The sequence below is a fragment of the Lepisma saccharinum genome, chromosome 3 (genome assembly GCF_977018435.1).
Source record: "Lepisma saccharinum chromosome 3, izLepSacc3.1, whole genome shotgun sequence".
Taxonomy (NCBI): domain Eukaryota; kingdom Metazoa; phylum Arthropoda; class Insecta; order Zygentoma; family Lepismatidae; genus Lepisma; species Lepisma saccharinum.
The window spans coordinates 28,266,769-28,294,082 of NC_139231.1; the positions used below are offsets into that span (position 1 = coordinate 28,266,769).

The 27,314-nt window shown below is 39.2% G+C and overlaps 1 protein-coding gene across 5 annotated transcripts in view; it reads left to right on the plus strand.

Moving 5' to 3' along the window:
* Positions 1-27,314, plus strand: part of LOC145984948 (von Willebrand factor A domain-containing protein 5A-like) — a 124,639-nt gene that overhangs the window by 54,796 nt on the left and 42,529 nt on the right. For 3 of the 5 annotated variants that reach the window (XR_014441380.1, XR_014441379.1, XR_014441381.1), the window contains exons 9-12: positions 2,532-2,745; positions 8,831-8,964; positions 17,312-17,475; positions 21,304-21,413. Coding sequence is in view for 1 of the 5 variants with exons in the window: in XM_083118378.1 (XP_082974504.1) it covers positions 2,532-2,745; positions 8,831-8,964; positions 17,312-17,475; positions 21,304-21,413; positions 22,866-23,324 (1,081 nt within the window). In the remaining 4 variants the exon portion in view is untranslated. Of the gene's footprint in view, positions 1-2,531; positions 2,746-8,830; positions 8,965-17,311; positions 17,476-21,303; positions 21,414-22,865; positions 23,325-27,314 lie in introns of all 5 variants that reach the window. The other 2 variants (XR_014441378.1, XM_083118378.1) reach the window with 1 other exon arrangement.

Here is a 27,314-nt window from a genome sequence, read left to right on the forward strand (position 1 = left end):
TCTGACACTTCTTACGTGTAGCTTTTCCGCAGAACCCACACCTCACTTGCATCACACATGTTTGAAGGTAGTGTCTGTGGCCTAAAATTGTACTTCATCAGGTACCAGTTTGTCAACTTCTATGGTTGGCCTACCAGCTGCAGGATGCTGTTTCGTGTACATAACTAAGTATGCCCTGACAACATAAATCATAAATCCCAGCAAGTCCAATTTTTCTGAAGACACTTTATAAGTTAAACGATATAATTGCCATGCGTTATTCATTGTAACGTTAAGTATGTAGGCAATCATTGGCCAGTACCACTTCTTATTCCTGATATTAATGCGATACTATGCAATATTTTGGTCAAGTCGATCAACTCCCCCCATGAATGTATTGTACATGACAACACAAGCTGGTTGAGGGACAAACATATGCTTTTTGTGTGCACTTGACCACCTTTTAACTTTACAGATTGGGTCCGTACCACAAGCTGTAGAAATTACAGTTATGACACTGTTGTCATTGTACTGAACAAATGTAATACCACTTTTTTGATCTGACACTTGAGAGTGGCTGCCTCGAGGAAGATTTTTAAATTGTTTTGGGTCTGGTAGCAGTGCTCGTTCAACCCTGTTATTTTGTATAGTTCCCGTTGCAAGATGTCCTTTTTCTCTCAGGTATTCTAGCAATTGAACTGAAGAAAGAAATTGTCAAATGTAAGTATCAATGGTATTTCCTGTGGTAGTTCCGATATAAGGTCCATAACCACTGATCCACCAACACCAAGTTCAGGGATTGTCTTCCCTGTTGAAGCAACCTGGTAAGGTTCTCCTTGAACGAGATAGCCCCTTCTGGTAGCTATTGCCCACACTTTGTAACTGAACGGTATCAGCTTACCATGCATGTGCTGTTTAGCACTGTGATGCCCAAAATACGGAACCATGGATTAGTCTACGGAAAGATATGGATCCCCAGGGAAGTAGTTAAGCCAGTGCTCATTTAACATACACCACACTGGTCTTATCTTGCTAAACCTGTCCCTTTCATCTATTTCAGAATTGTTGCAAAAGTGTAAATTTTTCAATTTCTTCAAACCGGTTTCTGGACATACCTTTTGACACTGCATCATGATGGAAATCTTCCGCTATTTCCCAGTACATTCTGGTTTGGGGAAGATCATTATAACCTGACAGGAAAAGGATGGCAAAGAACAGACTGAGTTCATCATTCGACAAAGTAAAAGACATCTTCCTGTTTTCTTTAACGTATTGTACTGTACAGTTAACGATGAATTCTATAATGTCATTGTCAAAAAACATCTGAAACAAATCTACAGGTGTGAAATCTCTGTCAAGAAATGGTGGACGTTGATATTCCCTTTGGGACCTATCTGGAATATCACCTTCTTTCCAATTAGGCTTTTTTTGCAGATAGTTTTGTTTTTTCTGTCCCAGACCCTCCCTGGAATGTCAAGTTTTCCAATTGGTCACTGTACATCGGGTTAAGAATAGTCTTCATTGTCATTGATATTTGGTTCCTCTGCTGTATCATCAACACTCGTGGAACATAAATTAGGATCTTCTGACCGGAAATCTAAATCACCTAACTTCCAGGTCTCAGCATAACCAGATCTAGACTGCAACATTCCTTCTTTTGTTACTTTCGTAAACACCAGCTCTGCTGTTGCTCGAAGCTGATTGCCTGATAAGCTGTTCAGATCACCTGACGAGTCCTCTTCATCACTCACGGCTGCATTTTCTGGAATTTCCATGTACACTTTAGCCACCAAAATACCTTCAGTCTACTCATATTCTTCTAAAATGGAAGCTATCTCCTCCACTTTCAAACTGAAACCAAAAGAAAAAATGTTAGATTTATGAAAAAAGAGTAGTCTATATTAGAGCGGCTGTTTTACACTTGTACGTAAGACTTTCTTCCTGTCGTATATTCTATTGGTTTCTTTCGCTAGTTCCCACGACCCTTCACCCTTAGGCGAGCACATAATTGCATATCAGAACAACATCGTTATCAACTCGAGAAGTGAAAGTGTGAATGCCATGCATTCTCATTCCGTGACCATTGTCGACAAATGTCTACACAAAAAACTGTGTCAAAATATTACCATGCTCTTCAATGAATAACATGGAAGTCACTCAACATTATTAAAACTACATGTTTTTAGAAGCTTATTATTGACTTACTAAGGAAAAGTAATTTAATAACAAACAGAAATGCTCTTACTTGTTACACAGCGACATTGCACCTTCTGCACACCTGTAAAACTCCATACACAATACACCCCACGAGGCAGCAGGAGGGGAGTGGCTGGCGTCATCATACGCAGTGATACCAACAGACACTACATAAAATGCTGTACCACTCACAGCGATAATTATTTGTGTTTCAGAGCTGCCCGAATGTTACTTCGACAAATGTCGACAATGGGCAGAAACGGGTTAAGGTATAATCAAATATTACTTTGAATCACTGATGTTAAATTATTTTCCCAAATCTTGTGTTAGATGCTAATATTTCTTTTCTTCTTCAGGTTTCAAATACAGAACAGGTAATTCAATATGTTCGTCAGAATGCCCACAAAACAAGGGTTTTCAGTCTTGGCATAGGGGACTGTGCTTCCCACGAACTCGTGGAAGGGATTTCAAGAGCAGGCAATGGAACCTCTGAATTTGTATCATACAATGAAAATCTCAAATCCAAAGTTATTAAGCAGTTGAAACATGCTTTGCAACCTGCACTGTCCAGTAAGTACATATTGTTAATAGAGATTGAACTAATCAATTGCTAGACAGTAAATCAGAAAAAAATTGCATGTTAAAAAATACTCTGCATTTGAAGGTGTAAAGGCAAATCTGCAATCCTAGATTTCAAATTTTATACAAATTAAAATACATTTCGTGAAATTTTCTTGCTCGCTTCGCTTGCAATGTCTGCTTTTCTTAGTCTTGTCAAGTTCAGACCTGTAGCTAGGAGTATGTATGTATGTATGTATGTATGTATGTATGTATGTATGTATGTATGTATGTATGTGTGTCTGTCTGTCTGTCTGTCTGTCTGTCTGTCTGTCTGTCTGTCTGTCTGTCTGTCTGTCTGTCTGTCTGTCTGTCTGTCTGTCTGTCTGTCTGTCTGTCTGTCTGTCTGTCTGTCTGTCTGTCTGTCTGTCTGTCTGTCTGTCTGTCTGTCTGTCTGTCTGTCTGTCTGTCTGTCTGTCTGTCTGTCTGTCTGTCTGTCTGTCTGTCTGTCTGTCTGTCTGTCTGTCTGTCTGTCTGTCTGTCTGTCTGTCTGTCTGTCTGTCTGTCTGTCTGTCTGTCTGTCTGTCTGTCTGTCTGTCTGTCTGTCTGTCTGTCTGTCTGTCTGTCTGTCTGTCTGTCTGTCTGTCTGTCTGTCTGTCTGTCTGTCTGTCTGTCTGTCTGTCTGTCTGTCTGTCTGTCTGTCTGTCTGTCTGTCTGTCTGTCTGTCTGTCTGTCTGTCTGTCTGTCTGTCTGTCTGTCTGTCTGTCTGTCTGTCTGTCTGTCTGTCTGTCTGTCTGTCTGTCTGTCTGTCTGTCTGTCTGTCTGTCTGTCTGTCTGTCTGTCTGTCTGTCTGTCTGTCTGTCTGTCTGTCTGTCTGTCTGTCTGTCTGTCTGTCTGTCTGTCTGTCTGTCTGTCTGTCTGTCTGTCTGTCTGTCTGTCTGTCTGTCTGTCTGTCTGTCTGTCTGTCTGTCTGTCTGTCTGTCTGTCTGTCTGTCTGTCTGTCTGTCTGTCTGTCTGTCTGTCTGTCTGTCTGTCTGTCTGTCTGTCTGTCTGTCTGTCTGTCTGTCTGTCTGTCTGTCTGTCTGTCTGTCTGTCTGTCTGTCTGTCTGTCTGTCTGTCTGTCTGTCTGTCTGTCTGTCTGTCTGTCTGTCTGTCTGTCTGTCTGTCTGTCTGTCTGTCTGTCTGTCTGTCTGTCTGTCTGTCTGTCTGTCTGTCTGTCTGTCTGTCTGTCTGTCTGTCTGTCTGTCTGTCTGTCTGTCTGTCTGTCTGTCTGTCTGTCTGTCTGTCTGTCTGTCTGTCTGTCTGTCTGTCTGTCTGTCTGTCTGTCTGTCTGTCTGTCTGTCTGTCTGTCTGTCTGTCTGTCTGTCTGTGTGTGTGTATATACACATATATATATACTAATGATGGAGACAGTAAACACTTAAAACACGAAGAGAAATTATTCTATATTTCGCGATCCGAGTCTCATTTTCAAGTTAGGAGGAGAAAGATCGGCATTACTTGGTATATATATACAGGGTGGCTCAATAAGTCACTTAACACCCCCAGTACAAGGCCACTGCGGCATGGAACGTGAAAATGGCGATGACCAATCGTTGACTGGCCAAGGGGGAACCACATTGACGTCACCCGCATGGTCGGCAGCCATCTTGATGTCCGCCATCTTGAATTCAACTTCAGAAATTTAAATGGGAAGGGGGTCGTGCGACATATCAAAATGGACTAGAATTTCACCAGGAAAACAACTGTGACATTTGTTTTCACCTAACTTTAATTGTTGCAGAGTTAACAATACCACAAAGTTATAACACATGCTCAATATGACGTCCCTCTTGCGCAACACACACGTGTAATCGTCTCTCCCATGACCTTACCACATTCTGAAGAACCTCAGGGGTTATTGCAGCACAGGCATCCACAATGTGTGTGCGCAAGTGGACCAGATCCCTGATTTTCGTAGCATACACCTTTGCTTTCAGGTGTCCCCAGAGGTAAAAGTCCAATGGTGTCAGGTCAGGTGAGCGTGCAGGCCATTCCACAGTCCCTCGGCGACCAATCCAGTGGTGAGGGAATTGTTGATCCAGGTACTGACGGACTATCATCCCATAGTGCGGTGGAGCATCATCTTGCTGGAACCATTCAGGATAGCTCCCATCCTCAGACAGTAAGGATGGTAAGATCAGCTCCCGTAGCAGAAGCAAGTAGCCCTCTGCATTTAAGTTGCCCTCAATGAAAAATGGACCAACAAGTCGGGAACCCCAAGTACCACACCACACCATTAGCTTCCCGCCTCCTGTCACCTTGCTGGAATCTGTCCAATGTGGATTTTCGGGTGACCAGTACCGCAGATTTTGCTTATTCACCTCTCCCGACACATAAAAATTAGCCTCATCACTGAACAGAATCTTGCTACCGACGGCAGGGTCACGTTGCAGTTGTGCTATAGCCCACTCACAAAACTGCAAACGCCTGTCTGGATCGTCCTCACTAAAGTGCTGCTGCAGCTGTATCTTATACGGATGCCAGTGGTGGTCACGCACAATCCTTTGAATTGAACCCCTGCTGACACCGCTTTCCAGCGCCAGTCTCCATGTGCTACGGGTTGGGGACTTTGCAAATGATGCCAACACCGCTACAGCAGTACCCTCATCCGTGGCTGTTTTCGGACGTCCATATCGCGGCTTGTCGTACACAGATCCAGTATCTTGAAACTTTGTCAGCAACTGGCTGAAGGCCACATGTGACACCGGTTGTCTTGCAGGAATGCGGTTATTGAAGTCTGCGGCAATGTCACGCGTACTTCTCTCCCCTGACATCAATATGATGGCAATCCGTTCCTCACGTGTTAGTGGCATTTTCGTTCAGATCAGTGAAAAAGGAAATATGCTATTCTTGACACGATCAATTCACATCATCACTCTTTTAAACTTTTATGTAAAGACAAAACACAATCGTAATTCCCATGCCAACCAATACTACAAGATATGTACATACCGGTAAGTCAATATCCAGACATTTTCAGTGATTGGTCTAACAATAAATACCACGTAATCACATACTAACGATTATTTGAACAATAAACATTTAAGCAAAAAGGAAAGGACGTGTCACTCTCCCATGCGGAAATCGCCCTTAAATTTAAAGTTAGGTGAAAACAAATGTCACAGTTGTTTTCCTGGTGAAATTCTAGCCCATTTTGATATGTCGCACGACCCCCTTCCCATTTAAATTTCTGAAGTTGAATTCAAGATGGCGGACATCAAGATGGCTGCCGACCATGCGGGTGACGTCAATGTGGTTCCCCCTTGGCCAGTCAACGATTGGTCATCGCCATTTTCACGTTCCATGCCGCAGTGGCCTTGTACTGGGGGTGTTAAGTGACTTATTGAGCCATAACTTTGTGGTATTGTTAACTCTGCAACAATTAAAGTTAGGTGAAAACAAATGTCACAGTTGTTTTCCTGGTGAAATTCTAGCCCATTTTGATATGTCGCACGACCCCCTTCCCATTTAAATTTGTGAAGTTGAATTCAAGATGGCAGACATCAAGATGGCTGCCGACCATGCGGGTGACGTCAATGTGGTTCCCCCTTGGCCAGTCAACGATTGGTCATCGCCATTTTCACGTTCCATGCCGCAGTGGCCTTGTACTGGGGGTGTTAAGTGACTTATTGAGCCACCCTGTATATTAATGATGAAGGAGACAGTAAACACTTACCACAGGAAGAGAAATTATTCTATATTTCGCGATCTGAGTCGCATTTTCAAGTTGAAGGAGAAAGATCGGCGTTACTTAGAGAACAGGCACAGAATACTGGCCGTAGCGTCTCTACGATCAGTGTTGCCAGAAACAGTTGATTGATGACGAGAAGTACTTTCACCAGTGTTTACTGTAAGGTGGGTGGGTAATTTTGGGGAGGAGAGGAAAGGGTTACTGGTTGGCTAGGTTGAGTCCAGGGGGTATAGTGGCATGCATGCCCATTATGTAGGCCCTTTCCCATCGCCTGCAGAAAGATGTGTCAGAGCGGGGGGCTAAAAGATGGATGATGGCAACATGGAAGCAGTTATTGAAGGTGGTGTTATGGCTGTTGGTGTGGATGACAACTGTGAAATCGGAGTTTTGGGTGGAGGAAGGGTGATTATTGATCCTTAGATTCAAGTGGGTGGAGGTTTCGCCTAAGTAGAAGTTGCCGCAGATTTGGCAGATGAGGGTGTAAATTAGGAAGGGTGAACTCACCTGCCGCTGTGGGGATCAGGAGAGTGGGGGAAGTGATGAGTATGGGGCAGGTCTTGCATCTGGGTTTGTTGCACCTGTGAGCTGGGGGGAGTGGTGTGGGAGTGTTTCGGACCAAGATGTTTTGGAGGTTGGGGGGGCGACAGAAGACAACCCTTGGTTTATATCCCAAAAGATGTCCCTGGTATCAGGATCACTGTGCAGGATGGGGAGGAGGGAGTGGAGGTTATGTCTGATTTCCGTAATGTGGGGGTGGTATTGGGTGATCAGAGTTGGAGGGTTGGTTTTGGGTTGTTTGTTGCGGTTGTGGGAGTTCATTCTAGTGATTTATTTGTTGATGAGGGTGGAGGGGTAGCCACGGTTGGTTAGGGGTTGGTGCAGGCATAGGTTGTAGTTTTGGCAGGATGAGGGGGATGAGTTGAGGTGCTGGCCTCTGAGGGCAAGGGAAAAAGGGATGGCTTTTTTGGTGTGGTAGGGGTGTGAGCTGGAGTAGTGGAGATACTGGAGCTGGTTGGTCGGTTTGATGTGTATGGAAGTTTCCAAGTGGTCTCCCGCAATGTGGATGTCCACATCTAGGAAGGTCACTTGGTCTTTGGAGTGGAACAGGTGAATTTGAGGCTAGTGAACTCGTTCAGTTGGTTTAGGAATGTAGTGAGGGAGGGTTCGCCATGTGTCCAGAGAAGAAAAATGTCATCTATGAATCTTAGCCAGAGGAGTGGTTTCAGTTGCTGGGAGTCAAGGAATTCCTGTTCCAGCCTGCCCATGAACAGTAAACACTGGTTAAAGTACTTTTCATTATCTATCAACTGTTTCTGGCAACAGTGATCGTAGAGATGCTACGGTCAGTATTCTGTGCCTCTTCTCCTAGTGACGCCGATCTTTTTTCCTTCTATCTTGAAAATGCGACTCAGATCACGAAATATAGAATTATTTCTCTTCGTGTGGTAAGTGTTGACTGTCTCCTTCATCATTTGTATATATATATATGGAGTGTATATATACATACACACCCATCAATACAATCAAACTTAAAATATAAAATTAGGTTTTTCTTTCCTGACTGAACTTTCATCAAGGCTTTTGCCCCCCCCCCCCTACCCCCCATCAGAGGGTCTGTGCATGCCTATGAGAGAATGGTACTGATGACACCACTTACGGTATAGCCAAGTATGACAGTATGTGGAGCTATGCCTTCACACACCCCTTCATGGCATTATGCAATACTTTACTTTGAACTTTAGAATACCAATTATCAATGTCAGTACATTATTAGCACCTGTTACATTTTCAAATTGCTTCAGCCCTAAATTTTATATATGTTAAATTACATATTATTGTACTCCAGTTAGTTATCTACGGTCTTGTTTCCCTCCAATAGTTACACATTGTGTCATAAGAGAAACCTATGAAATCCTTTGCAACTGCCCAAAGCTAAACACAGGCCCAAGGACAGGCCCACCAACTGTGGCAACAAATTTCAAAGAATTAAACAACCAAGGAACAACAACATATACACAAGTAATGCCTGGTGAACCAGACTGAAATCAAGATACACTGCAATAGGCAAAAATAGTCATGTACTTTGTTGTTCTTGAACTGTTATAAAATGGAATACTTGTAAGTTTATGTTATTTGTAACTCATTGAACAATCATGAGGACCCATTTTGTCATTGTTATGAACATTCTTTCAAATTATTCCCAACCATTGACATTGTACCATTATTCAAAATATGTTTGAACTGAACATGACGGCTATTGTTACAAAACATACCTTTTTCGTATACATTATTCAGTTTCTAAATACAAATCATTTTCTGATTTTGCCATAAACCTGGAATTGATATTATATCTCCATTGTACAGAGGTGTCTGTGAAGTGGGGAGATTTGGAAGCTGAATCATCGGTTGTGGAAATAAACAAAGTAAAGACACTACTAGGTTATGGAACACCCAAGAAAGTGCCTCCAAAAACTACTCTCATGCAAGCTCCATACATAGTGAGTATTTCTTTCAATTTCTTGTTATTAAACTAAATTATCCTTTAAACAATAAGTTTCATACAAAATTATGTTCCTGTTGATAACCCACCATCAAACCTTTTTTGAGAAATAGGCATGTGTGGTATTTAAATGTTTAATAAATAAAGTCCAGTATTATTCAAAATATACAATATATAATACAATAATTATAATAATAATAAAAATAACATGGTATTATAATATTGCTTGTGAGATTTTACACATTTGAATTTGTTAACCTGTTCTGGGAGCCAGAATGGTAATTATAATTAATTTTGTTAATATAAGGATATGATTAATCATAGGTTAGTTAATAGGGTTTAATTTTTATTAGTATTATATAATTAATTAGAAGTTAGTAAACATATGTAAGTGAAGAATTAGTAATAATGAGTTATTTATATGCTTCTTTATATTATTTTTTTTTGATTTGTGAATTAGTTATGGAAAAATTGAATGTATTGCATAAACTTTGAAATGTGCGATATATGTTAACCATGATAATAATGATGAAAATTCTAATGATTGATTTCTGTAATTTTCTATTCTGATAAACCAGAGCAGATTTGCTATAGTACATTTCCTAAGGTGAAGTTTGGTAAAATGTACTAAAGTTCACCATTATGTATTCTGTTTTCCTTAAACACGCAAATATGTTCCCCTCCTGATTCTGGGGGCCAGAACAGGGCCCTATTGCCTGGCTGCAACAAGCTAAACTACGTATTTGAAACAGGAACAGTTATTCGCTGCCATTAAGGTTTTTAACCTCTTGTAATTCCGCCATTGCCTCGTGTAGTGATATGTTCGAAACACTATGCTGATAGGAATTCTGCATCAGCATTCTTTCTTGGTGGAGAAATGACTGCAGCTGTACAAGGTGCAATGCCCGCATATAGAATGTCGCTGCTGCAGCTCTGGGAGTTTCTCGCATTTAAAGTTTGTCTTATAAGTGCGCTGGAAAATAAGATGTTAGTTACATATTATATAAATACATGTATAAAAGTTAAGATAGAAATTAAAATATGATTTCCTGTATTCCATATTTTTTCAAAATTTATTTAGAAAGAAACATGCTAGGTTAGTATTTAGAATGAGACTATAATTAAAGGTAAAGTCCTAGGTTAATAGGATTATATAGTTAGCTACGATATAATGATCCATTATATTACAGTCACTTAAGTAATATACAATAAGAGATCATTATATTACAGTCACTTAAGTAATATACAATAAGAGATTATAGACAAGGTAATAATGATGATTTTAATGAAATATAATTAATGTTTGAGTTATAGTTATTAATTGTGCGGACATATGCACATAAAGTGAAATAAAATTGTAATTAGGTGAAAAATGTGGAGTTTAATTTTGAATTTAAAATTAAGACTATAACACCATTAAGCCTTGTTTCCATGATTATGAAAAACTAAATATGCTGACCAAGGCAGTAATTTATTTTATTAAAAACATAAACTAAATGTAACGTTTCAACCTTCTAGCAAGGTCTTCTTCAGACTCTGTATCAAGTACAAAAGCAACAAGATACTTTTTTTTTTTTTTTTTTTTTATGACCAAGCGTGGTCAGGACGTCATCTTTTGTGACCTGCATCTTGTACTTTATTACTCATTAACAGGTATCTAATATCGATTTATTAACAATAATAGTGGTTTTACTATCTACAAATACATTTCCCTCTGCAACTGTCGCTAGAGGTACGGTCATACAGTGTTCCCCAAAATTTACCCAAACATATACACAAAAGGACGACACAGGACAGTACGTGGTACCTTATGGCACCAGAGTGTCGACGAGGTTGGTAAGTACCCGATGCCGAGTCGAACGATCCGGTGCCTGCCGAATCTGTAGCAAACCTTGGAGTAGGGTAATCAGCCCTGTTAAGATGTCGGGTTGTGCGAGTTTTTGAAGCAAGTCCAGGAGGGTCTCTTGAGGACTGGTCGAAGTTGTGGTAGCTGCTGGGCTAGTAGCCGGTCGAGGTGCCGGAGTGCTGGGACCTCTCCTGCTTGGTGGCGGCTGCTGATTGGCCGGTCTCTGCAGTGGTGCTGGTCTTGGAGCCGTGGCGAATGACGTCACTGGAACTTCCTGTCGAAGTGGCCGGGTTGGAGCTCGGCGTCGGTGGTCAGATTGGGTTTTCCTCTCTGCTTTTATCTTTTTGAAGAGCGGGCAGCCTCTATAGCTGGCGTAGTGCTGTTGATTGCAGTTCATGCATCTTGGTAGTGTGGCCCGGTCTTTTTCCGGGCAGTCAGCAAAGCGATGAGCCCCCGCGCACTTAACACAGCGGGGCGGAGCGAAGCAATGCCGCTGACCGTGCCCGACCCTCTGGCACGCGTGGCATTGGAGTATTTGTGTAGAGCGATATTTTTCAACCCTCAGCGAATATTCTCCTAATTCATGTAGCTTGTAGATCTCATACGACTTCGGAACATTCGGTAAGACAACCATTATCAGAGGTAATGGGCGTCTGGACGGAGTGGGACCAGGGATGACGTGGTCCACATCAGTAGCTGGTAAGGAGCGTCTAGATGGAGCTTGGAGGCGACTGGAACTGTGGACGGTAAATCCATGTACCCTGGTCAAGAATGAGGCGACTTCCTCGGGGGTCAAATCGTCCGGGAGGTGTCGAAGGATAACCTTTAATTTTGCAGCTGCTGAAGAGCCGTAGGCATATCCAATCTTTCTGCTGTTCAGGAATTCACAAACCATTGAGAAATCCCATTGGTCTTCCGTTATAACTCTGCAACACCCTCTTTTAAAGGTGAATCTGGCGCGTTTATTTACAACTTTCGAAATTAGGTAGGAGAGTTCCTTACCAGTCGTGCTGAAAATAGATATGCAGGGTGGTCTGCGTGTCGTAGTTGGTTTTGAGGAAACCGGCTTGTTGCCTCGTGACGAATTGCTTGGCTGCGACTCGGGCTGACGGTCGCTGTCGTACTCGCTGCTGGTAGAGTTCTCAGCTTCATCTTCTATTGTATGTCGTTGCTTGCGGACTCTCTTCTTTGGTTTCCCCTTGTCCATGGCCGGGGATTACCAGGATCGAGCGTGTCTCCTCTCTACCTCTGCTGGGCTGATCAAGCGAAGTACTACGGCTTCGTGCCTGTCATTTCTGCAGTGCACGTACGTGGATTCGAAAGATGAGAATGGAAAGATACAAAAACAGGGTATTATATATACACAAACATTACTCCCTCCAGACTATTTAGAAAGTTGTTTGGAACTTTCTAGCAGGTGACTTTCACTTTACTTTCACCTAAAAGGCTAAACACAATTACTTCCATATAGAATGTGGTTGGACTTTTAATCTCACGCTCTTTTCCCTTCATTTTTCTTCCTTCTCCTCTCCTCTTTCTCTCTTGTCCTTTCCACTCTTTCTAACATCTTCTTCCATTCTTTGTTTAACTTCAGTCCCTCATTCCAGTTCATTGTGTCTTCTTCACCTTTCTTCTCTATTTCCTTGGCTTCCTTCCATTTTCTCACTAGCATTCTCTTCTCCCTTCCTATCTGCTTGGCCTCATCCCACTCTATGTCATGTCCTGTTTCTCTCGTGTGTTTAAATATTGCATTTCTCTCTCTCTTAAGTCGTACATCATCCCTATGTTGTTTCAACCTGTCTTTCAGCCTTTTTTTTTTTCGTTTCTCCTATGTACACACTCTGACATTCTTTACATTTCACTTCGTAGATAATCCCTTCCTCTTCCTCTTCTCTGTTCTCCTTTTTCTTGCTTGCATTCTTCGCTATTCCTAAGATGCTTCTCCCTCCCTTCCTGTAAGTTTTAATTCCCGCTTTCCTAAGCACTTTGCATATCTTTTCTGTGGTCTTCCCCATACTCCTTATTCCAAACCTTCTCTCTTTTTCTTTCTCTTAAGCTTTAAAATATAATGTAATTTATCATGAATTTTACATATACAAATGAAATCACCTGGGAGGTCACTGGTATCCAGTGTTGTGGTGTTTACATAATTTTTTGCATCTGTAGTTTTGGTTATGTGCCCTACACTGCCAATTTAATTACTTCAGGAGTGAATCCCTGGAAAAAGAAGAAAGAAAAATATGTATATAACTTTTATGTGAGGGTCACATAATTGATTTGTTTTTACTTCTTAATTTCAATTTACTTAATTGTTCAATTTCTCCCAGGGACTTACGTATCTAATTTAGTATTTTTTGACAGTATTTAATTCATTCATTTATTATTATTCTTTAAAAAACAATTATTATCTATTTAACGATTCTATTTATCTTCTGGAAATCCTCTTCATTGTCGGCATCCCGACGCTCCTCCTGGTGCTTCCTCCTCTTCTTCCTGTTGTGGTCCTGTAGTGGTGGGGGTGGTTCCCTGGCCAGATTCCGGTCTCTTAATCTTTCACTTCTTCCGAGCACTTGTGGGGTGTGGTCACAGAGTCTCGGTTTCCATCAGATAAGTCCGCAACTCAGTTTCCAACACTAAATTGGCAAGGTAGTTTAATTCTTTTTTGCCATCACCTCATAATAGCTGAAATATGTTACCATTGGGTAGATACTTTCTTGCTGAGATGAGCTCCTCACTTGAGAGGCAGGGCAAAAAAGCACTCGATGTTCTGGTGTGTCGATCTCTGTCCTGCAAGCTTTGCACAGATCACTATTCCTTTAGCCTATTTTCTTCAAGTAGCTTCCATAAGGGCCTGTCCCTATTTATCTTTGCTTTTATATCCTGGACAGTGGGGTGGAACCCCCTCCCCCATTTGCTCCATCACTTGCCTTTCGTTCCCTTTCTTGAAACGATAAAGCACAGCCTTAACTTGATCTGCTAGTCAATACGCAGGGTCCCCATTATGACAAACAGTGCCTGTGATGATGTTTTAAAGGCTCCTGTTATTCTAAAAATAACCTTTCTATAAGAAGATCTTAATTTTTTTACGTAAGATGTTTTATGCAGCGAGGAGGCCCACATGTATGCCCCGTAAGTAATAATCGAGAAATAAATATATACCAGGTATTCCTTTATGACTGAAGGGGGAAGTCTGTAGTTGTTGTTTCGACAGATCAAAGCTGAATGGTTAGTGCTGTAAGTTAATGGTGTGGCATGCTGTGTGGAACACGATTGGTTAGTCAATTTTCCATCAACGGAACCTTAAATGCTTAGGGCTACTTGGATTTGTTAAATAAACAGTTTTTTTTCATCCTTGCTTATGGAAGAAGGTACTTTTTACAGAGTTTTTTCAATAGGGAAAAACACCAGAACACTTATGGGAACGTTATGAACCTGTTTCTGTCCAAAGTTAGTTATCAGATGACAAGGGTCACATATTCTGTTTATGAACTTCCTTATGAACATAAACATTAGCCTTGTCACTGTGAAGGACTTTTAATTCAATGGAAGCGTCACACTGTAAATTGTTCGCGACAACCATTCATAATGCGCAGCTCTTCATGGATGTATCCGATTAAAATTGTGTGCAATGGCATGCGAACTTCTCTCCCTAGATGTCACTTTGATCTCGATGCATTACCGATGCGCTAAACAAATTTTAAGGCATTTTTCTAACACCTCGAAAAGGAGCAAATTGGTACAAGAATTCAGTCATAACTTTTTACTGGTTAAAGATACGTCGAAAAAACCTTCACCATTGCATTTCTCGTGAAATTCTAGCCCATTTTGATATGTCGCACGACCCCCTTCCCATTTAAAATTCTGAAGTTGAATTCAAGATGGCGGACATCAAGATGGCCGCCGACTGTGTGGGTGGCGTCAATGTGGTTCCCCCTTGGCCAGGCAATGATTGGTCATCGCCATTTTCACATTCCATGCCGCAGTGGCCTTGTACTGAGGGTGTTAAGTGACTTATTGAGCCACCCTGTATGTTAAAGCTATATTGACAGTAACTGTTGATCAATATGAACGAGAATTTTTCTAATGAGATTTGTGCGATGTTAATTGTGTCTTAGAAAATTTGCTCTATTTTTGTAGGAACTGTTTCCCTATTTAGTATTACCATAGTTGCCTTTGTATTTACGTTGTGCTGGATAATGTTTACCCCAATCGGTGCAAATGGGATTTTATTTTAGTATGTGAATGGTTCTTGTAATGCTAAAATGTCAATTTTTTTATATTTGACAAAATGAAATGTTTCCTTAGCGGCCAGTTTTGCGCCGTTGAGGTTTACCTGTGGAACTCTTATGTATTGATTGTCTATGGGAGTCTTTTGCTACCTGGAAGCACTGTGGGCATTCTTTATTATGAATGAAAACCACTCTCCCGTGTGCTTTTGCAAAGTCAGCATAAATCTCATGCATGTCGAGGTACTCACATGTCGCTGAGTAAACACAGTTTCCAATTACACTGGTAACTCATTTATGTCAGTTGGAATGTTGTTTGACTTGAGGATGATTTTATCCACCACCTCGGGGTACGAAAATGTAATTGATCTTCCCTTTTCGTGTGTGTTTCTTTTTAAGAGTCGCAGGGCCGTAACTAAGTTGTCCTTCTCTTCCAATCTACCCAGTCTTAAAGTTTTCTCGATGTTGTAGATGTTTTTCAGAGTTATGTTTTGGCTCTCTTCTCCTCCTAAACCTGAAGGCGGGTCAAGGTGCTGTGACATAGATGAAGGGTGAAGTAGCTGAGGGTGGCTGAAGTTGCTGTAATCTCGTGTTGGGAAGAAGGCTCATGCATCGGGATTCAATTCCGTCATTTGGTGCTCTGGGGTGGTGGAGTAGGCAGGAAAAAGGTAGCTTGCTTTGAGATCTTGGTGTCCTTCTGAGGCAGTTTCTGTTTTTTCTTCATCTTTCCGGCTTTTAATTCAGTCTTGCTGTGGGATGGTATGTTCAGTTGATGTGTGACAACTGAAGAGGCTTTCGTATAAAAATATAACAAACATAAGTATGTGCATTCCAACAACCTAACTTCTATATTCAGAGCCATATGCCATGTATCTGGAAGACAGTGGGCATCATCACAAGATGCTGATGTATTGGTTGAAATTGAGTCAGAAATTCAGATTCTTTCTAGAGTCTTGCTATATTACATGGTCTGCAGAAGTGCAGCACAACACTTTTGCAGACTCAGTTATTTTCTGAATTATACATGTGCATAGTTTTATTTAATTTTGCATGGACAGTGTGGCAAGGAGAAGTTACGAATTATATAACAACTATTTTATATTCTGATGTTCTTGTAAGGTAATTCTTTAAAGCATAGTCTGGCATATTGATGCATTTTAATTGCAATTGCATCACGTATGAGTCAATACAACTTTGAACTGATACTGATACAACTGCCAATACTCCTACCAATTCACCTACAGATACCAATACTTGGAAACTGTAACAATACAAGTAGTTCAGAATATGTATAAATATTAAGATATAATATTGAGGCTCTCACAGAGGCTCATACCCATGTTCAACCACAACAGTGCATGCTATGTTGACAATTCAAGCTCTGTAGGTTGAAAATCAAACTCGCCACTTTCCATTTTTCGCTATGTGCGCAAAGAACTGAGTTGCCTATGGGACCAGAATTTTGAATCACCCTGTATTTCTAAGAACTGCAGAATGTAAATATCAGCTTCATGTATGTAGTTCAAACAAGGTTGTGTTTGTATTTAATTTTTATTTGTCGGTACTTTTACTAATTTGTTTATCAAAATATGTTCTCGTGCATTATCTAACCTAAATCTAACATAACTCCGGATCCCATTGGCATTCCATTTTTAAATTTTGTAGTTATTTATTAATAGTGTATGTATGACATTCATTTTTTTTAAAAAAATAAAGATACCTGTTTATGAGAAAATAGCTATCAAAATTTTGATTACACCAACTTTAAATTGTTTTTTACCCTGACATAGCATGTACTATCTTGTGTGAATGAGCTCTTCAAGACCTTTCCAGTGCCATCTGAATCACTTCTACAGGTGACCTGATTGCTGAAATTTTCCAATTTAAAGTTCACAAGACGTTCGAAAAAATTGTCAAAATAGCACAATTTGAACCCCTGTAATTTTAGAAATATTAAAGATATGGATCAGCAACTTTGCATAGTTTCCCACACCAGGTGCCCCTTTTAATATGACAAAATTTAAATGAACTAAAATACGTAAGGTTGAAAAGTGCCTCTTCATTTGTTAATTTCACATGGAATGACCCATTTGTAATTTTGTATCATATCTGTTATTAGTGTCAATTAATTTTACAATGGTACGTAATCAGTATCATCAGGAATTTCCATTTCAGTCCACCCCATTATCAGTAGAATGTATTTATTTTTCACAATTTGTTTACGAACTTATATGGTGTTCAATTTGTTTGTAAATTGTTTTATATTATTGTAGATACCGCCTGTATTCAATGGTACCAGAACACTTGTTTACTGCATTTTTGAAAAGGCAAATGTTCCTAAGCAAGTAATACTGACAGCTGAGTCACCTGATGGTCCTTTGAGCGTTACTTTGGAAGTCAAAGATGAGGAAATCTACGAAGGGAAGATACTTCACAGGTAATGAGGATTTGTACATGAACACAAATTTTTAGTGAAATATGAAATAACCCAATATTTTATTAATTGGATACTTTAGTAGATGTTATGCCGAAGCACTCTAAATATAGATAAGGGTAAAATTTGTGGTTTTTGTTGAACATTCAGGGTAGCACCATATATTTTCAGTGTAACATCTTTATTCTTGGTAAGATTGTATGAGAGTTGTGTTTTAATGCAATCATTGAAGAATGTAAAAATTGTCTTGAATGGATCACATGTTTGACATGACTGCTGTTTTGCTACACAGCATCTTTACGACTATCATTGTGAGTCTGACAGCTCCTGGAAATTGTAAGATAACGCCCAGCAGAACTGAATGACATTTTCAGGTTACTTTTGGAACACCTTCTCTTGGAGAAAATCCTGCAGAAAGAAGTCAGTTGGATTTATGTGTGTGTGTAGGAGGAGACCACATTTTGTCACCTTTGTGGCATTTCGGAAACTGCTTTAACATTACAGGGTGATTATAAAGGCACTATACATTTCTGCAAGAACAGGCTTTATTTCACAAAATACAATATGTACTTAAATATACATCACAGTAGGACACAGAATCAGTATAACTCGATGTGACCACCCCTCAAGCCTTGGCACAAATGCCAACAATCCTCCACAGCATGAAACACCTTCTCCACCATAGCTGGTGTAATCGAAGCAACTGCGGCCGTAAATCATTGCTTCAACTGGGCAATGCTATGGGTTTTCACCACTTACACCTTTTACTTGATAAAGCCCCAAATGAAAACATCTAAATGGTTTTGTTCAAGGGGGAGGGAGCAACTTGCCGTTGCTTGACCAATCTATCTACCGGTGAATTAGTTTAAGTGATCATGAACGATGATGGCAAAATGGAGTGGTCCCCCATCCTGTTGGTGCATAGTAAGAAGCTTGGTGCGCCCCAATCCACCGTGCTATTAACCTCAGTTGGTAGATAATGGGATTATGGATACTTAGTCTCCTGGTCGATGCTTGGGGTTACGTGTGATCGCGCCCTGTACACTTTGTACAATTTGTGTTGTCATGGCTGGCCTACTAGGGCATTCTTCATTTACAACACTACCAGTTCGCTTGAATTTGTTGACGAGGTCCTGGTGGGACCTGGTTTTCTGAATTTCCAGGCGAAGTCTGTCTGCACCTGGTCATACGTCATTCCACTCAGATGAGCAAAAACAACGGCTGTTCTTTCTTCTATGGTCAGCAATGCTTCACATAACATGCAAAACAAATGCATTTTTTCACGATATCACTATAATGTATAGAGACTTTATAATCACCATGTATAAAGATAAATTGTTTAATGCTGGAAATTCAGAACAAGGTTAGCAGTGTGCGGATGTACTCCATTGTACATCTATCATTTCTAAGAGCTTGGGGGATTAATTTGAAATTTGTCTCCCTACAGGACCATAGTCCATGTAGTCCACCATTTCAAGAAATTCAGTTGAAACCTGATTTTACGTTCTCGATTTTACATTTTCCCACATTTTATATTCCTTCACCTTGGTCCCTTGAAAAAATCTAAAATGAAGGTTTCACTGTAGCATGCTTGCCTTCACCACCAATCATGGATTACAGTATTTGCCCACACTGTTGAAAAATATACATATATTTTCATTAACCCCTTTCATGCGGCGACGTTGAAGTAAATTAGTTTAATTGTAAATGATGTAACTACAAAAGGACCTGCCATATTGTGAAGCTAAGGCAAACAATATATATATATATAGGCTCTGCTGTATAATGAACCTAGGAAAGCAATCCATACATAGACTCTGCCACAAATTGTAAAATGAAGGAAAACACTCATCACAAAAAAAAAAAAGAGCAATGGATTTTTTGCCTAAATAGACAAAAGCACAATAAATCTGTCTAAAAATGACTTGCCGCAATACAACAACAGTTAATTTTGAAATGTCATCTATATATAGACACTGTTAAAAAAAGACAATTTTTAGAGTAATGGGTTAATTAGCATTCCTTTTCTGCCATTTTTGGCTAATCGTGACATTAGGATGAGTAATGATATGATGAAAATGATAGAGGGACATTGACAAATTTTACACATGCCCGTACTGATATTTGAACTCAAAACATTGGTGGTGAGATTGAATGTCGACCACTTAACATGCTAATAATATATTATCAGTACTGTCAGATAAAAGTAATGTCTGAATCATAAAGTACTAGTTCAGATTTAATCACAAATTCCAGCAGATACTCTCTTGTGAATGCTACTTTTACTGGGCGAATATATTGTATCTAAAGATATCGGTTGGGCAGTTTCGTGGAGATAGGTAATACACTCATGATAAGTTCACGATCGATTTTGCCACCTGTGTGGAGGCTTCATCAGGCATGTACTGTCTTGTTGCAGGTGGTGTGGTTCCTTCTTCTTCCCTTGTGTTCATGACAGTGCTAGTTGACGCAGTCCTTTCACTTTCTGTTGTTCCGACAGTGTTGGTTCTCTATATCGTCATCTGCATCTGTGGAAAGGAGTTTGTTTTCCTTCGCATGCGTAGGCGGGCTTTTTTGCAAGTGCTTAAGGTCCATGCTTGCTTTCTTGTGCAGGGGGAGTGGGTTGGGTCGGTATGCATATTCCTTATGGAAGCCAGATTCTATTGAGGGCCCCAGGGTTGATGTTGGCAGGAGTGGTAAATATTGTGTAGTTTTCTTTTGGTAGTCTTTCCAAGGTGGATTTTTCTTGCATTGCTATTTTGGCAGAGTTTATGCTATGCTATATATACCTGGTATGATGCAAAAAGTAAAAATGTGATTAAATATGTACCAAAAATGTCTGGGAAAGTGGGGAGAGCAAAATATTTTGTTTTGTTAAGTAACAAATATCATATTATTACTAGGCATGCACGAGTCTTGAAATGACTATATTGAAACCAGGAAAAATATTTCCCATCCCATTGCCAACATCAAGAATTTACTTCCCAAATTATCAGAAATTTTGAATTGTCTTGTGTTGAAAGTGCTTAATTCTCATAGCTTTTCTGCATGAAAAGGCTTGGAAATTTTTTAGAATTGGCAGTTTCCCTTCTAGAATTTGAAAGTGATCACTTCAGCCAGCAATAGTGTGTAGAATTCAAACATTTTCCTGTTCCAAAACATTCACCATCCAAAATTTCAGAATTCACACAAAGTGTAGTTTTAAGTTAGCACACAACTAATGTGAACAATTTCAAAATTCTACAATATTCATATATTGGTGTCAGCAGGAGTTTATATCAGTGTAAGAATCAATATCGTAACCAAGTTCTATTGGTTCAAGTCTAGTATGTTTAAGCCTTTATCACTGCAATTGGGGGGGGGGGGGGGACTGGTGTCATGGTTATTTGTCTCGGTAGTTTTGTTTCTCTATATTGCTACATTCGATAATAAAATGAAGTTTTCAGTAGAAATCTTTTCAAGAGATCAGTTAACAGTTAAAGTCCTTCATGATAGTGTTTTTATTCAAAATTGAACAATTCTTTAAATCTACAAATTTCAAGGTCAGATTATTCAAAACTGGAACAAGGTAAGAATGTGAAATTTTCGCTGTAGATAATAATAATAGTGCTTAAACAATCCAGTGTGTTTAATTTTGTGGTTCACACTGATGTAAGTTTTATAGGATCTCAAATTCCTGTATAAAAAAAAAAACCTGCAAAACCAACAACCAACGTACGAAAAGTTTCGAGTTTCAGCATTACAGAAATTGATAGTTTTTTCCGATTAATTTTGAAGGCTCACTGCTTTCATTCGTATATTTGGTTGCTTACAATCTTTCTCATTTATTAGGCTTGCAGCAAGGAAATTAATCAGAGATTTGGAAGATGGAGTAAGTTGGTTGGGAAGTTCTTCTACGGATGAAGTGAAGAAGGAAGTAATACGCCTGGGGTGCAAATATGGTAAGTACCAGAACATTTCATTCCATAATGTCTTATGTACAGATGACAATGTCACTTTTTATGAGAATGTCTTTGGATATAGAATCAAAAGAAATAAGTGCTGCTTCAAATCTGAACAGAGAAGTTTTATTATTTATTTTTCATACATATATATTTTTTATAAAAATTTAGATCATAACATTTAATTCCAAACCACATACACTATTTTAGAGGAATAGTTTCATACATTATACTTCAATCAGATTTGGAAGGTGACAGTTTCAAATCCTATGGCTGACAGCTAGACTAAAATTGTTATGATGTTCCTCGCTATGTCCAGGTAAATGCTAGAATTATATCTTCAGCAAAGGACATGGATGCTTCTCATGTCCTTGTCCCTTTTCTTCCCTTAACCTCTCATCTCTCACATATCAATTATATATTTATAGTAATGAACAAGAACAATAACATGTAAGTAGTGGCACAATTGTGCATTTAGTTACAGACTCTGGCTAGTATTGAATTGGTCAAGTTATGTACACTGCTCCAAATGTTGCCCACCCTGTAAAAATTCTGTCCATAAATCTTCAGTGTTGCAACACAGTGAGAATGCTCAAGTTGCTGACAGTGAATCTATGAAGGATGTAAATTATAGGGAGGCTTGGCACAGATCGTGCAAATATAAATGTTACAAGTGTGCACATTGTTGTATATGCATCCCTATTAACATTTCACCAAGACTCCTGTTATTTTTTTTTTTTACTGTCAAAACTTGAGAGCAAATTCTTTGGAGTTGAAACAATACCCATTAGTGATTCAAAGTTTGCACAATTTCCCACATCTTTCATCTTGAACATCCAGCTTGATCAAGACTATATGTTCTGTTATGTATCACCAATATTTGAAACTTATTTCTTAAAGCTTACATGTGCTGATGATGTTACCTACCAATACTGATACCAATGCTCGAAATAATTCTGAGTTCCCCTCCCCTATGTTTTGCATACACAATTATCAGAATATTAAATAAACTAGCTGTTGTTTAATCATGATATCCAATTTTGTTCTGCAATTCCTTTTCACTGTGTGAAAAATAGTTGGGAACCATTTTAGAGACCTGATATAATATCTAGACTCTGTAAAACTATCGAAGACAGAATTTAAAGAAGTACTCTCCAATTTTAATGGCTTTAGTATCGGATGATACCAACATCTAGTCAGCTGTATTTTTATATGTTCATTAGATTCACTGGAACATAGATCCTTCCATCTGGTAAATGGATTAGTCTGTAGGTTGACAACCTGCAGTAGCATTACTGCTGTGTTGCAGATTTCTGGACTTCCAGTTCATGTGGCAGCCAAGTAACAATTGGAAAAGTGTACCCAACATGCCCTTAGCAGCCATACTTATAGGAAACTATAATTAAAATGTTCAAACAGTTGAGTAATGTGGTAAGTGTTCTTTCGTTCCAGGTGTTGCCTCTTCATACACTTCATTCATTGCAGTAGACAAAAGCACAAATGCAGGCGTCGGTAAAGCGTTCGAAATAGTAGCTCGCGAGGTCCCAAGCCAAATGGCTTTTGGATGGGGTGGTGGGTTTACATCAGTGGCATTTTCCTGCCCTTCACCAATGCGTATGCGAATGGGTATGCCAATGGCATTGTGTGCACCTATGCCCCATCAACTGAAAATGGGTGCCTTTAATAAAAGTTCTTCCCAGGTTAAGGTTAAGAGAAGGTGTAAGTCGAATTATGTCAGTCGTGAAGCATTCAGTCAAGATGATATCAGTGATGAAGCAGTCAGTCAAGAAGAAATTGCAGAAAGTGATCCTCTTGCTGCCTTAATAGAACTGCAGCAGTTTGATGGCCAATTCCGTGCTGATACTTCGATGCCTTCTTTAATTAGCTCCAGTGAGAATGCCATTATTGAAGGTAGGATATGACTGGTACTAATCTGCTTTATTATTTATAAGATATGTTGTGATGGGTTCAGATTTCTGCACATGCAACAGTGTTAATGTAATTACACTTTTAATCACTGTTCAATTTAGGCTGTTTGCTAGATTTAAATGTAAACAGAAAGTACCTACATATTTAAAAGAAAATTCACTCAGAGATGGACATCATCTTCATAATCATTATTATAATTATTACTAGCTGATTGCCCGGCATTGCCAGAGTATTTATTTATCCCAATCTTCTATTAGACAGGAAAATAATGAATTCTAACTATAGTGTAAAATGAACTTTTAGTTGAACGGCATTAAAGTGTCAGTATTCATCTTAGCGACTCCGAAAACTATATATTCCACACTAATATAGATCGTTTAACGTGTCACCCCCCTTTCCCACCCCCCACCCCTAGGGGTGCCAGGGGTGTTTTGTAGTTGAACAGCATTGGGAATGTCACTATCCATCTTAGCAACCCCGAAAACTATTAATTCCACACTAATATCGGTTGTTTTCGATTATTTTTACGTCGCCCCCTTCCCACCCCCACAGTATTTCTTTCCAGATTGTGATACGTGTACCAAGTTTGGTTGAAATTGCAAGTTTGGTTGAAATCGCTCCAGGCATTCAAGAGTTATGCCCGAACAAACACACACATCCATTTTTATATATTTAGATATGTAGATAGATTAGTAGTAGTAGTAATTAAAATATTACAGTAATAACTGGCTTAGTGCAAGAACTCATTATGTGGTTGACTTTTCATCTTGCCACTGAAGTTCCTAGGTTTGAGTCTCAGCCTCGCTGTGGGTGTTTTGTGTGCACCCCTTCGTCATTTTCACCTAATCTTCACTCATCCCCATGATTACTCAAAAGTGGCAAAAAAGTGATGCAAAGTGACAATAAATACAGTATAATTACAACAATATAAAAATAACCCAAGTTACAGACATGGATGCTGACAGTGGTCACCAAATTTATTAAATGAAATAAACTGTTACATGGATACGTAAGTACATTTAGCATGTGTATATATATTAAGGAAAAATATACTTAATGAATCATTAATTTCCTCATGCATATTCCTTTCCTGTAGATAGATTTACTGTTTCAGCATTGTGGATTTGCATTTTTATCATCATTGCATTCCAGAACATGTATATTAGTCTTTTCTTATTCTACAAAAACTGTATCTGCATTTTTTTATAGAACCAATAGCAAATAATTAACATTTGCTGAATATTTATGTAAGAACTAAAGATAACATTTCATCGATTCTGTATTGGAGTGCAAGGATTTAATTTATAAATGAAAGCCTGGCTGTAAATATCTTGCATTGAATTTATTTTATTTTTTAGCCAAATGCAACACACAAAATTTTAATGTCAGTTTTACATTATTCATAGATATTGAACAGTGAAATTTGCATAACCTAAGGTATACTTACCAGCATCAGTTGTTTTAGTTTATTTTTAAATCAACTTTATGCACTTTGAGTTTATTTTTAAATCAACTTTATGCACTTTGAGTTCATTTTTAAATCAACTTAATGCACAGAAAGGCTTATTGGGACTGGACCTACAGTTTAAAGTTGAATCTAAACTACTATCTGCCTCAACTGGGTATTGAACCTGGGTCATCAGTTATTAAATTATATACTGGTACCACTGATAATTCATGATTGGTATCTGCAGTCTCTCTCTGTAGTTTATCTTGTTTAACCTTCAAGGATGGGAGGTTTCCAAGTGCATGCTTTTCAAAGGAAACTTAATCACCATAGACAGTTGTAGATGGTTTTGTTATTTTTAGTTTCAAAATCTTGAAAGAAAGTAGATAAAGGAGAGCCACACAGCCTAAATAACAAGTAATCTTTGTGCTCTGAAAATAGGGAGAACCGTCCCTATCCACCTTCCTAGACCAACTTAACCACTCCTGCTCCATTAAGTTCACCTGAACCCATTCCACCAACTAAATAGCCTTTCTAGATGTGGATGTGCACATGAAGGAAGGTAATTTGGAAACTTCCATCCACATCAAACCTACCAACCATATGCAGTACGTACGCTTCTCCAGCTCCCATCCATTCCACACCAAGAAAGTCATCCCATTCCCTCTGGCCCTCAAGAAACACCACCTCACCCACCTCTCGACAGACCTACAACCTCTGCTTACACCAAGCCTTGGTCAACCATGAATATCCTTCCACCCTGCACACATCCTGAACTGCTTCATACACCTTCACCAAGAAACCTGTCACCAGCCCCCCTGCCCCCCCTTGTACTTGTCACCCAATATCGCCCCCACCCCAACAAAATCAGAAATATTCTATGTTCCCTCCTTCCCATCCTCCACAATGATCCTGACAACAGAAACCTCTTCCCCAACAAGCCCAGAGTTGCACCCCCCAACCTCCAAAACACCCTAATCGACAATACCCACAACCAACTCCCCCCCCCCCACACACACAAAATGCAACCACCCAATTTGTAAAACCTGCCCCATTTTTGTCACTTCCTGCACTCTTCAGATCCACACTGCCACTGGCAAATATCCCCTTCAGTGAGTGCTATCAACCACCCTGTACCGCAATTCACCAACACGTTAGTACCCAACACATTAGTACATAAAAGATGGGGAGGGCCTACATATCAGCCATGAGTTCACCAGACCCCCTAGCCTGGACAAGAACATCCAGTAATGTGCCCCACACTCAACCCCTTTTGCCATGTACCGAAAATATTATATTTTTCTGTAATTTGTAACCAGATTCCAGTATAGTATTATAATTAAATTGAACTAGATATTTTCAGATATCTATTCCATGGATATCTATCTGAATCAATATACTGATATCAGTTCAGCCCTAGGTTATGCAATTTTCCCATTTGTCATAGAAAGGAATAACTAATGCAAGAACTTGATTCAAATCGAATTAGCATTGCAGCATGCAAAATGTTAGATGTGCATCCAGCTTAGAATTTGTGATGGTAGCAAACAATACAAGGGTATTCCATGCCATTCCAACGAGGTCATGTGACCCTATGTCTCTAATGTTGATGAAATTTGATGTACACCCTTCCCTTATGGTTGAAAGGGCGAAATTTCATAAAAATCTGTTTCACTCTTGAGATCCTTAGCACAAGGTACCCTTGCTTACATTTTGTTTTTTCTCCTTAACCAATGATCAGGGCTCTTGAAATTTTACACAAAAGTCAATGAAATAATGAGGATTTCAGAAAGAAATATATCGGCTCTCAAAAAATTTATAAAAACCTAAAAAAAGTATATAATTGTTACCTAACTTTTGTGGTGGAAACACTAAGTTACAAAAGAATGAAATTTATGTTCTTTTAGTCCTTCTAACAAAAATTTTACATTTTTTTGGACATGGCGGAAAAAAAATAGCTGCTGGGTTGCCATTTTGTACAATACTCCTGCAGAAAAAATATTTTAAAAATTTTAATTTTCTTGGTGTAACACCTGTGCAAGGGTAGTTCAAAACAGGCATTCTTTTTCTAAAACTTCACTTCATTGTTTGAAGATGGCAGCCATTTTTGTTTCAAGACTTGCTCCATTTTTTGGTCTTTCGGTGTAGTTTCGATAATTATGATACTCAGCTAAGAAAAATGATAAAAAGATGGGGTGAAAACATTGTTTTCAGTACATTTCAATCTACATAGATTTTATGTTTTTTACTCTTTTCACCATCTCTAATGCAAATGGCTGAAATTTAGGTCAAAGTTTTAGCAGAAAATATTTGATCTCTGTGTCTGGTTTCTGCTGAAAACTATCCTTTTGATTTTTTTTTCTTTTTTCAAAATTTGGCTTCCAATATCAGGTGGAAAGCCAAATAAAAATTTAAATATTTATCATAGATATTCGCAAGTGTCTGCAAAGACTAAAAATGCTGCCAGTCTTGAAACAAAAATGGCCATTTTCAAATGATGTCAAGTTTTAGAAAAATAATGCCTG